Source organism: Talpa europaea (genome assembly GCF_964194135.1).
Source record: "Talpa europaea genome assembly, chromosome: 13".
Lineage (NCBI taxonomy): Eukaryota > Metazoa > Chordata > Mammalia > Eulipotyphla > Talpidae > Talpa > Talpa europaea.
In genome coordinates this window covers 27288307-27301388 of record NC_140080.1, presented here as the reverse complement: position 1 = coordinate 27301388, position 13082 = coordinate 27288307, and the positions used below count along the sequence as shown (strand labels likewise).

The following is a 13082-nucleotide window of genomic DNA, read 5'->3' as shown; positions in this document are numbered from 1 at the left end:
CTATATCTAAAATCAGCTTTGTGACTTTTGTTTCTGGGATTGTTTTTCAAACTTCTGTTGTCATCTTTGTCTATAAGGTTATAATACCTGTGGAATCACTTTTTTCGCAGGCTGCTACAGTCCTTTCCTTCAGTTTAATTTTATTCTATAGACAGGTAGAGGTGACTTTTGGGGTCCTCTGAGAGATACTTGTATTTTTAACACTATGTATATTTTAGGTAAATCTATCCTAAATACATTCTTCAAATTTGGTAAAAGTTCTCATAAGATCACTCACAGAAAGGTACTGTTTTTACATGGATATCAATAAATCTCATCATTTCACTCAAATAAAATTCTCTGGTAGCTTCAAATTACTGTTAATGTAAAGACCATTAGTTAAGCTTAATCTTATTTCTGCCTATCTTTCTAGCCAGATATCCCTTCCATTTTTTTCCTACTCTTTCCAGCCATTCTGACCTTTTTTTTATTTTAAGATTTATTTATTTATTCATACAAACACTGGGTACAGTCAGAAGCGTGGGAGGGTGAGAGAATTCACCAGAGCAGGGAACAGAACAGGCAGACCGACGAAATACACTGCTGAGGGGAGCAGCGGGCGCGCCAGGAGAGGTCTGCGCGCCATGTGGGACCCTCGCCAGTGGCCAGGGATCGAACCAGTGCTGCAGAGGGTGAGTGCCCAGCGCTCAACCTCTGCAGCACCACCAGGGGAGACCTTTTTTTTTTTTTTCCTGGTTTGCTTAATGCTTGTTTATTAAAGTGCCTAGTGTTTTCACATTTCATGATCTTTGCACTTACTCTTTACCAGATTCCAACCCAGATTGGCTGTCTCTTATTTCTTCAAATTTTAGCTTAAACATCTTTATACTATATTTTTGTACTGTTCTTTCCTTCACCCCACCCATGGCATTATCACAATTGAAATAATATTTTTGTTTGTGATTATTTGTTTATGTTTTTACGTTCTTCCTTCTTATGAGATTGTAACTTCAAACGCATAGAGACTATGTCTTTCTTATTCATTACTACATCATCACTGTCTAACAGTGTCCAATATATAATAAATATTCAGTAAATAACTGGAAGAAATACAGATATATGTGTAATACTTTATGATTTTTTTTAGGTTAAAGAAAGACCTGATGTGGGAGTTTATATCAAAGATTTATCAGCTTACGTGGTAAATAATGCTGATGATATGGATAGAATTATGACTCTAGGCCACAAAAATCGTAAGTATAATGCATAACTGGGATTAAATATGTGTTGAGTAGGCTGGTTTATAAGTAACTGGTGTGGAATTTTACCCAAAAAGATTTGGATTTTTAGCTTTCTTGAAAACACTTCCTCTTTGTTTACTTACTGTATAAGAGAGAGCATTGTGAATGAAAAAAATCAGATTGATTTCCATGCTGACTACAATTTTATTTTTCAGTAATACTGTATCTGAAATTCTCATGTAACTGTCTCAGTTTAACTATAATAATACTGGTAACATTTATTGATTTCCTACAATATGGTAAGTGCTTTATAAGAATTTCATTTAATCCTCAGAGTCAACTATGAAAGTATTAAATTTCTATTTTGTAATGAAGGAAACGGAAACTTAGTTTATTGTTTTTTTTTTACAACTTAGGTCTCTTAAATTTAAGACCTAATCACATCATTGTTACAAAGGGGGAAAGTAATTATAATTCATATGAGAAATAAAAGACCTTTGTTAGGTTAGTAAGAGTAAAAATAAAGTGGAAGTTGAATAGTACGAATATTTCAGAGGCAGAATTAGATTTTATTGACTAAGAAGAAAGGGGTATAAACTTTTAAATACTAGCTAACATTCCATTAACAAAATAGTAAAAGGAGTAACTGTTCATGGACATGTTTGATATGAATATTCAGGTAGAGGTGTTTTGAAATAAGGATCTAGTCTACTAGAAGTTATATGTGGGAATCTGCAAAGAGGTAGTAAATGAAACTTGGGTAACAAGTGAATATGAAGAAATGCGTAGAGAATAATTTTAAGGGGAGTAGGTGGGAAGAACTAACATTTAGAAGATATTTTTGAAGGATGTCATAGGAAAAATAGTACAATCTAGTTTTCATTCCCTGCTTGAAAAGAAAACCACTTTAACACTAAGAATTTATTATAACCTCTTCATGTTACTGTAATTTTCATTCCTACCAATCAGCATCACATCCCAGAGCCATTCCATGACAAGAACTTCCTTAACATTAATTGCCTAATACTGAGGAAAATGATTATCTGTCCTAAGGTGTAACTTATTTCTTTATAATTTGAAAAAGAGGGTAGGGCTTCTGTTCATGAAATATTCAAACAGGACAAGACAATTATAACTGAATCTACTCTCCCAACCCTATTTGTCAGCTGTTAGAAGTTTGCCAGTGGACATACATACTGTATAGCAGAAAAGCAGAATTCTGTAACTTTCAGAACTAACATTTGATGTGTTGGTCCTAGTCCTTTTAGTGCTTTATTATTACTACACAAATGGCATATCATTTATGGAAGGATTACCAAATATCAAACTCAGACACTTTATCTTATTGTGCTTCCAGCCTCCTGACATACATAAGCAATTTGCTCAGGTTCACTCAGCCAGAATTTAAAACCTGCTATTTACATCTTATATGTGACTTCAAAGCTCAACCTTAACTCTTGAACTTTCTAGTTTAACATAGCTTCAGTATTTCCCAGAATATTAACTAGTAATTTATTGGTAATTTGACCTCTTATTTTATAGATATGCCATGAGTTACTTTCCTGTTTACCTGCTATTAGAAATAACCCTGTGATTAACATTTTTTTTATCAAAATTTGTCCTGATTTTGGATACCTTATTGCCATTAGTTACTTAAAAATAAAGATAACACTCAAGGAGGAAAAAAAAATTAACACACATAGAGCACTGGCAAATAATGGCTGCTGGTATACTTCTGATTTCATATAGAATGAACAGTTTCTATTGGTCGAAGGAGAACAGAGATAGTATTAAAATACAACAAGGGCAGTCTAAAACAGCGTTTGAAAGTAGAGCTCATGTTGCTAAAATTAGCAGACAGACTGAGAAAAAAATCGAAAAGGAAGGCTGACACAGAAAAGCTAGCTTATTACTAAAGTTAGGTTTTTGAGGGACTCTAGGTCTTACTGATAATGGGATCACATCTTCAGTCAAATTTTTCAAAAAAATTATACACATATATAATGTATAATGCAATTTTTTAATCCTTTAATTTCTAAAGCACCCTTATTCACATTTGTCTGACATGATAGTACATAAATATTCTTTTACAGTAGGCCAGGACACCTATGGTAATACAAAACCAGATGCAAAATAGTGTTAGAGACTTCTTTGCCTAAAATCAAAAGACTAATTATGCATGTATTTTTTAATTCTGTTTGTTCCCATTCAATCTTTTTGATTAAACTTTCTGTAATTCTCTGTCCTTCCTATATTCCACTGTTGTGAACGACATCACTATCCATTCACCCAAGCCAAGTCTCCTTATTCACCATCTCCCCACATCAAGTGCTAACAAGACATTTTTCAAAATCTCTTGGAATTGATCTCTTCCCTCTTTTTTTTTTTTTTTTTTTTTTTTTTTTTAGAGGCATGCTTTATTTGTTTGCTGGTTTTTTTTTTTTTTTTTTTTTTTTTTTATACATGCACTGGGTACAGTTAGAAGTGCGGGAGGGTGAGAGAATTCACCAGAGCCAGAGCGGGGAGCAGAGCAGGCAGAAGGACCGAAGTACACTGCTGAGGGGAGCAGCGGGCGGCAGGAGAGGTCTGCGCGCCATGTGGGACCCTCCTCCGGTGGCTGGGGAGCAGCCGGGGATCGAACCGGCGCCGCAGAGGCCGCGGGCAGCTTCGCAACCCAGCGCTCAACCGCTGCGCCACCGGGGAGGCCCGATCTCTTCCCTCTTGCTACTCCATGTCTTTGTAAATCTGATGTGTGAGATTTTAATTGTGTTCTTGCAGTTTTCTCATCTTTGGTCAGGGGTAACCGATCCAAGTCTGTTTGCTTTTGGAATTTTTGTATCATGGTCATAGTCTTATTCAAAGTACCACAAATGAGGGGGCCTCCCTTGTGGCGCAGGGGTTAAAGACACAGCGCTATCAAGCTATAGCCAGCCACTGCAACATGAATTCGATCCCCGGCCAGGGAACAAACCCTCACGGCACAGCAGACCTCTCCTGTCTCGCCCGCTACTCTCCTCAGCAGTGTATTTCAATCTGCCTGTTCTCCCCACTCTGTCCCTGGTCAATTCTCTCATCCCGTGCCCCACCACCACACCTCTGACCAACACCCAAGTTCTTGTATGCATAAATCTTTAAAAACAAAAAACGAAGTAGCACAAGTGTGGCTTTTAGTCACTTTCTGTTCAACAGTTGGTTTACAAAGTTTGATATAGAGACTTTATTGCTACAGTAAATAGTAGAATGGTATTTTTTGCCTGTTGAATCAGGATTATTATTGATTCCTCTTCCTTCTTGAATTGAATGTAATCCAGATCAGAGTCAGCTTCCTGGAACATCAGTTCCAATTTATCAACCTTTACTTCAATGTTGAATAGTTGACACTCTTCCCCAAAACTTAGTCTAAGTATTTTGTCCAAGGAAATACACAACTTAGTGGCAGAGAGAGTACTTAAACCTAGACCACTAGTTAGCATTAACCAGGCACTCACTATGTTGCCTTCCTTCAGTTCACAAGAAAAATTGAAGCAAAATTAAATTGTTACTGTTTTTAATACTTGTTTCAAATTTTTTCCCCAAAGAACAGAAAACTTCAGCAATATTTAGTATACAGGTATCCCAAGTGTAGTACTAGTGATGCTGGTAGTTGCAATTAGAGATGAGAGGTAAAGGATAAGAACATAGGGAGTAAACTTTTTTTTAAGTTTTTATATGTAGACTATAAATCTGCAAACTCAAGAAAATTAAACAAATTTAAAATAATCTATTGCATTCTTATAAACCAAGTAATAGAAGGCCAACTCAACAGGAAAATGAGCAAAAGATATGTATAAAAAGATTATCTGTAAAAGAACTGTACACAATAGTAAGCATATGAAAAGATGTTCAACCTCACACATAATCAGGAAAATGAATGTTAAGACAATAGTGAGAGCTACTTCACTCCTCAGTTTGTATGATAGGATATCCAGGTCAATGGAGCCCTGAAGAAATGGGCACTGTGAGGAAATGTGAAGTGGGATGGCTGTTGTCAAGGACAGTACACCTGTATTGTTGAAATTTTAGAAATTTCCGTTATCCTGGATATATTAGTCTAGAAAATATTAACAAAAAAAAAAGCCTATTAAACATTATTTATAATAACAATTTTGCACACTTTAACTATCACTAGAATGCTAGTTACATGTACATTATAGTACAAAAATACTATGGATTATAATGAAGCTGTTGAAAACAATGACTTAAATCTGTATCTAGACACCCAAAAGATTTGTAAGGTATATCATTGGGTGAGAAAAGAAGCAGATTATAGAGCAGTATGTACCGTATCTTATTTATAGTATAAAAACACAAGTTATTAAAGTATATATTTGGACAATATATCTGTGTCTCCACATTTGTATATGTGAAATAACAAAATGAAAATATTTTTAATAGTGTTTACTTTTAGGAAAGGGGAAGTAAAATTGGGAAAAATGGATGTAGGGAGTTTCATTTTGTTTTTTGTGTGTTTGTATTTTCAAATTTTCGTGCAGAGAATATGCTCATGTATTGCTTATTTAAACAATTTTAAACAAAATTCCATTCACAATAGTGACTAAAATCTCTCATTATGAGAATCAGTTTAACATGGTTTGTGAGAGTTATTCAAGGAAAACTAAAAATTTCCAGTGAGAAAATAAAATGAAAATAAAGGAATCTGAAGACCCGAGATAAGTGAGAAAAAAATTCTTTTTTTTTTTTTTTAAAGATTTTTTATTTATTCATACATACAAGAACTGGGATACAGGTCAAACACCCAGGAGGGTGAGAGGATTCACCAGAGACAGAGTGGGGAACAGAACAGGCAGACTGAGTGAAACACACTGCTGAGGGGAGCAGCGGGCAAGACATGAGAGGTCTGCTATACCATGTGGGATTCTCCCTGGCAGTCTGGGATCAAACTGGTGCTGCAGAGACTGCAGACAGCTTCACAGCGCTGCACTCAACTGTCTGTGCCACCAGGGGAGGCCTAAGGAAAAAAATAATTTTTTTTTAAAAGATTTATTTATTTATACAAGCACTGGGTACAGTCAGAAGCTTGGGAGGGTGAGAGAATTCACCAGAGCCAGAGCGGGGAGCAGAGCAGGCAGAAGAACTGAAGTACACTGCTGAGGGCAGCAGCAGGCGGCAGGAGAGGTCTGCGTGCCATGCGGGACCCTCCCCCAGTGGCCGGGGAGCAGCTGGGGATTGAACCAGCGCTGCAGAGGCTGCAGGCAGCTTCGCAAGCCAGTGCTCAACCACTCTGCCACCGGGGAGGCCCCGAAAAAAATTCTTAATGAGTAAATGAAGTTCAAGAACAATCTCCAAGTAGAAAAGTTCTAACTTAGAAGTATAAATATATTGAAATATAGTAAAATAATTAAAAGGAATATAGTGAAGCAGGAAAATGTGGAATACAAGGTGCTACTTAAAATAGATCAAAATTGATACAACTACAGGATTCATACCCATTTGTACAGTTTATAATATAAAAGTAGTTAATTCTATACTTAAAAAAATAAGTCAGCTCTCAGCTAAACACCTAACATGCCTAGCAACTAAAATGCAAATTTAAATTAGTCAGGTACACTTACATTGTGGCTATCATTGTAAATTGTTAATATTTCTACAAACCAGTGTTTTTAAGCCTTTGAAACAATAAACTTCCTCTTTGAAAAATTATCTTTTTCAATAGATCATCCAAACATGATAATCAAATTCGGAACACAAGTTTGTATTGAAAAACAAGTCTTTGTCATACCCTTTGGTCTCCGTTACCTTGTTCCCTTTTCTGGTGACAATTTCTAGTAGTTTCTCATGTGCTCTTCTTGATATAGTGTATGTGTGCCTGAGTGTTTGTGTTTTTAGAGAGAGTACTTAACCTTTTTTTTAATAGTTCAGATAATAGTACTCTATTCACTTAATATTATCTTGGAGATCACTTTACATTAGCACCCACTAGGACATACACAGGCATTTAAAAATAATATAGCGGGCCTCCCCGGTGGCGCATCGGTTGAGCTCTGGGTTGCGAAGCTGCCCGCGGCCTCTGCAGCGCCGGTTCGATCCCCGGCTGCTCCCCGGCCACCGGAGGAGGGTCCCACAGGGCACACAGATCTCTCCTGCCGCCCGCTGCTCCCCTCAGCAGTGTACTTCGGTCCTTCTGCCTGCTCTGCTCCCCGCTCTGGCTCTGGTGAATTCTCTCACCCTCCCACGCTTCTGACTGTACCCAGTGCATGTATAAACAAAACAAAACAAATAAATAAATAAAACGTGCCTCTATAAAAAAAAAATAAAAATAATATAGCATTTCATTCTATGAATCTGCCATTATTTATTGACCCAATCATTTATTAATAGATTTTTGAGTTGTTTTCAGTTTTCCTTTTCTTTTTTTTTTTAAAGATCTATTTATTCATGCATACAAAAACCGGGGTACAAGCCAGATGTGCAGGAGGGTGCGAGGATTCACCAGAGTCAGAGTGGGGAACAGAACAGGCAGACTAACTGAAATACACTGCTGAGAGGAGCAGCAGGCGAGTCAGGAGAGGTCTGCTGCGCCATGTGGGTATCTCCACGGCAGACTGGTATTGAACCCGCACAGCAGAGACTGTGGATAGCTTCACAGCGCTGTGCTCAACCGCCTGTGCCACCAAGGAGACCCTGTTTTCAATTTTTCTATTATCAGTAATACTGCAGTAAATATTATATATACATGAGTCTATAAATATTTTGACAAACATTAAAACTGGAGTAATTTTTGGTTATTCATATTGTGATATGTCAGTAGATTGGAACAAAGAGTTTGCTTGAGTGCTGCACACTCTTCTCTCCTAGGAATTGTGAAATTCAGTGGAGGTCACTTTTAGCAGCATTGATTTGTTTTCACAACCAGAAATAGTATGTTTTACTTATACTGTAAAAGCAATACTACTAAACTATTTCATGGTTTTTCAGTTTGCTTGTTTTCTTCCATTCCAAAATGAAAAACACTGTTACAGTGTGATTTGATTATCACATAGTTATGTAAAACTAGTCTTAACCTTTGACCTAGTAATTTCAGTTTGGAAGGTACATCCTAATGATAAATAAATGGAAATAATAAATCCTAAAGAAAAAAAATGAGATATCTGCTTAAAGATGCTCATACTAGTATTCCTTATAAGGACCTAAAATGGAGGGGAAGGTGGAAATCCCAGATATTTCTCAGTATAGTAATAGTAAAATTAATTTCAGTAAAATTTTCAAGTTGTTTTTACATGGATATGTACATAGGAGATAGTGTTAAGTGGAAAAAACCCAGAAGATAAAATTAGACCTAACATTCCATGAAAACATGCATGTGTATCTCTAGTGATCAGATGATTTGAAGTGGTGTCTGATTTAATAGTTTTTTATATTTTTGGAAAAATTCATAGATTCACAATTTGGTTTTAAAAAGAATAGAATGATATCATAATATGGAGTAACAAATCATTGCACTTTCACACATTTTTTATTTAATCAGGCTTTATTAACTTACAGTTTGGTTATCTAACTTTTAATATAGTTATTTGCCAGTAAAGAATATCCTTTTAACATCAAAAACTTTTAAAATCAAAACTTGCATGGAGAAGTTCTCCATGAAAATACAGTAGGGAGTAATGTTGGCATTGGGTAAAATTAACATGTTTTTTAAAGTACTTGGAAATTTTGGGGCCCTCCCTGGTGGCACAAGGGGTTAAGCACTGCACTATCAAGCAATCAGCAGCCTCTGCAGCATGAGTTCAATCCCCGGCCAGCCAGGGAGCTACCCCATGGCACAGCAGACCTCTCCTGACTCGCCTGCTGCTCCCCTCAACACTGTACTTTGGTCAATCTGCCTGTTCTGTTCCCCACTCTGTCTCTGATGAATCCTCTCACCCCCCACACCTCTGGCCTGTACTCCAGCTCTTGTATGCATAAATAAATAAATCTTTAAAAAAAATTAAAAAATAAAGTACTTGGAAATTTAAGAAAGATCCAGTGCATGCATATTGTGAAAAGCAAAGCAGACTTTGTTGACAGTTTATTTATGTAAAATACTTACATACAAGTACTTATGTTTTGAGTGGATGTTTTTGTTTTATAGGGATTGGATCATTATGTATTCTGCTATAACTTTTTCCCTCAGTTCATATTACAAGCATCTTTCCATGTCATACAGATCAACCTTATTTTTTTAAAAGACTACTTAGTAATCCATAGTCTGACTGTTGTATAGCCACTCCTATTGGTTGTTTCTGATCTGCTGTTGTGAACAATGCTGTACTGAGTGTCTTTGTGTCACCTAATGCATATGTGCAAGGGTTCTGTGGTTTAGAGAGCCAGAACGTAATACTTTATAGAGACACCTGAATCAACAATCATTTTTCATGTTTTTCATGATATGTATTTTTCTGTAAACTATTTTTTAGCCAGTGAACTTAAGTATTACTTGAAGTGTTTTTGTTCTGTGAAATTATCTCTTTGATATAAGAAACATTATAAATTCCTTTCTTTTCAACATAAACTGTCAGATAAATTTCTAGTAATTGCTAATTGTGCTTTTATGAGTTAGCCATACTCTGGCTTTTAGTTGTGATGGCTTATGCATTTTAAACCATTGTGGATATTTTATTATTTTTAAAGGACTTCCTGGTGTTATACTTAAAAACATTTCCTTTATTCAAGGTTCTGTTGGTGCAACAAATATGAATGAACATAGTTCTCGTTCCCATGCCATCTTTACAATCACTATAGAATGCAGTGAAAAAGGTGTTGATGGTAACATGCATGTCAGGATGGGGAAACTTCATCTTGTTGATCTTGCTGTAAGTAACATGATACTACTTACGGAATAACTCTTGTGACTTTTATAAATGGACAAAAATTCAGGTGAAGAAATTTGACTTCTGATTCTTTTTAAGTTGTTTACTTTTGTCTGTGTTTATTATTTATTGTGGAATTTTTCTAGCCTGTCATTTTTCACATCTACCTCTAGTTTCTTCCTCCCTGCCTGTTATTTTCAGGAGAACTCCTGGTATCACATTTGCTGTTTTACTGTTTAATTTAACTTTTTTTACACTTTGGGAAGATTACCCTTTACTTTTTTTGTTTTAGTTTAATTTCTGTCTCTGTTGTTAGGGCTCAGAAAGACAAGCAAAAACTGGAGCTACTGGACAGCGCCTGAAGGAAGCTACAAAAATCAATCTTTCGCTTTCCACCCTTGGTAATGTAATTTCTGCGTTGGTTGATGGAAAGAGCACTCATGTACCTTATCGTAACTCTAAATTGACTCGTCTTCTTCAGGATTCCTTAGGCGGAAATTCAAAAACCATGATGGTAAGATTTAATTGGTGGTATGGTTATCATCAGGCAAATTTAAGATGCCTGTTTTTGCCAATAATTAATATGCATAGCATTTTGAAAACTTGAATGTTTTATTTCTTTGATTTGTAATTATTTTTCTAGCATACCATGTATACTAGCCCATAATATTGTTTGGAAATACGTATGCTTGATGCTTGCTTTTTCAAAAAGATCAGAGTGTAAATGTGGTTCAGAAGTTCTTTTTGATATAATAATAATGTTGGTATTAATTTCCCTTTGTCAAGTATAATATTTTATTTTGTATTCCTAATCCAACAGTGTGCAAATATTGGGCCAGCAGATTACAATTATGATGAAACTATCAGTACATTACGTTATGCCAATCGTGCTAAGAATATTAAAAATAAGGCTAGAATTAATGAAGATCCAAAAGATGCTTTGCTTCGTCAGTTTCAGAAAGAAATAGAAGAACTGAAAAAAAAACTTGAAGAAGGTAACTTTTCTCAAAATTTTAATCGTTGCATTGGCTAACAGTATGTTTCTTAGTCACTATATGTTTTGATAAAAACGCCTATTCAGAATTCTGTGCGCCTCTAACATTGATATCTAAAGGCATATTTCTGCAAAGTAACTTGATACATGCTTTAGCATTTTCATATTAAAATCAAGTAAAATTATGTAATCTTTTTATAAGTGATTAAAAATCATTTAATTTGAACCTCCAGGTCAATTCCCATGCTGTAAATTTCATATGGCCGTTTATTAAATAACTAACGCATTAAGGACTTTATTTCCCTATTTTCTCCCTGAGTTGTACATTTTCCTTATTTCCTTTTCCCTTGTAAATAAACCTTTTATTAACCTTTTGTGTATGCCTGTAGTGGAGTATTAATAAGTCCCTTGTAAGCGTGCGGGTGAGGACCCACAGCCAGGCAACCCGTTCAATATCGGGGCTGCCCTATAACAATGAGGATAAGGTACTTACCATCATAAAGTACTCACTGACTCCTCACCTTCAAACTAAGAACAGATCCTTTTTGATTGACTTATGGGTCTTTTGCATAACAGAGGTCTTTAAAATGGCCTCTTTTCAGTCTTTGGAAAACTGGTTAGATAACATGAAATCCAGAGATGCAGGCATTGCAAACATATGGGGAAGATACTCATTCAGTGCATTTGAATAAGGTTACTGTGGGGGAAAGCAGTAATTGAGCTATCTCTGAGATTATGAAATCTGGTGTTTTAATTGTGACCACTAGGTGGTATTTATAGTCAGTGTGTTTTAAAGATTTGATATTTCTTAGCTATGCTAATGTTGAGTTAATTTCTTTATTTTGCTGACTTTTAACATTTTTTACTTTGGTAAAATGTACCTAACATAAAATTTTCCATTCTAACTATTTTTAAGTGGACAATTTTGTGACATTAAGTACATTCACATTGTTCTTTAACCCTTACCTCCATCCAACTCTAGAACTCTAATCATCCAGAATGAAACTTTGTACTCATTGAACACTAACTCCCTAGTCTTCTCTCTTCCTCTGCCCCTGGTAGCCACACTTTTGCTTTCTTTCCATCTTTATGATTTTTACTATTGTAGGTACCTCATTTAAGTAGAATCATAGAATATTTATTCTTTTGTGTCTGTCTTGTTTCACTTAGTATCATGTCCTCAAGTTTGATCCATAATTGTAATATGTTAGGATTTCCTTGCTTTTTAAGGCTGAGTAATATTCCATTGTATGTATAAACTACCTTTGGTTTCTTCATGCTTGGGTTGCTTCAACATTTTCACCATTGTGAATAATGCTACTATGAATTTGGGTGTAGAAATATCCTTTGATTCCTTGCTTTCAAGTCTTTTGGGTATTGAGTGAAATACCCAGAAGTGGAATTGCTGAATCACTTGGTAATACTAACTTTATTTTTAACACATTTCATTTTATTTATGCTCTTATGACATTTGTAGAAACAAATCCAGTTAATTAGTTGATCATATAAACAAAAAATAGACAAAAACATTAAAAGAATAATTTTAAAATCTTTATTTTGGAATAATTTTACATTTTATGAAAAACTTACAAACGTAGTAAAGAGAGTTCCTCTGTCCCGTGCCTTCCTCTGATATTAACATCTTAGATAATCATAGTACAATTATTGAAACCCAGTCCATCCATGTGTCACAAATAGCACTAGTTCATTCATTTTTTATAGATAGTGCATTTTCTTTATCCATCTACCCATCCATTGGCACTTAGATTGTATCTTGGCTGCAGTGAACATGGGAGCGCATATATCTTTTTGAATTAGTGTTTTCATGTTCTTCAAATAAACATTCAGATCATATAGTAGTTCTTTTTCGATCTTTTTTTTTTTTTAAATCAGGTTGTATCAACTTTGGCCATTAGCTCTTTCAGGATAATTTCTGTATTTTAGCAAGCTTGCATCAGTTCTGTTTCTTTCCTTTTTTTTTTTTTTTAAGCACTCTTCTTTCTGACACCATAGAAAGTTCAT

The 13082-nt window shown here is 35.3% G+C and overlaps 1 protein-coding gene across 1 annotated transcript in view; it reads left to right on the top strand.

Annotated features, from left to right (window-relative positions):
• The window catches only part of KIF3A (kinesin family member 3A), a gene marked incomplete at both ends in the record, with an annotated part of 45765 nt that overhangs the window by 17659 nt on the left and 15024 nt on the right, over window positions 1-13082 (top strand). The window contains 4 exon segments of the mRNA XM_084251899.1: window positions 1127-1232; window positions 9930-10069; window positions 10383-10580; window positions 10887-11061. Coding sequence (XP_084108025.1) covers window positions 1127-1232; window positions 9930-10069; window positions 10383-10580; window positions 10887-11061 — 619 coding nt within the window.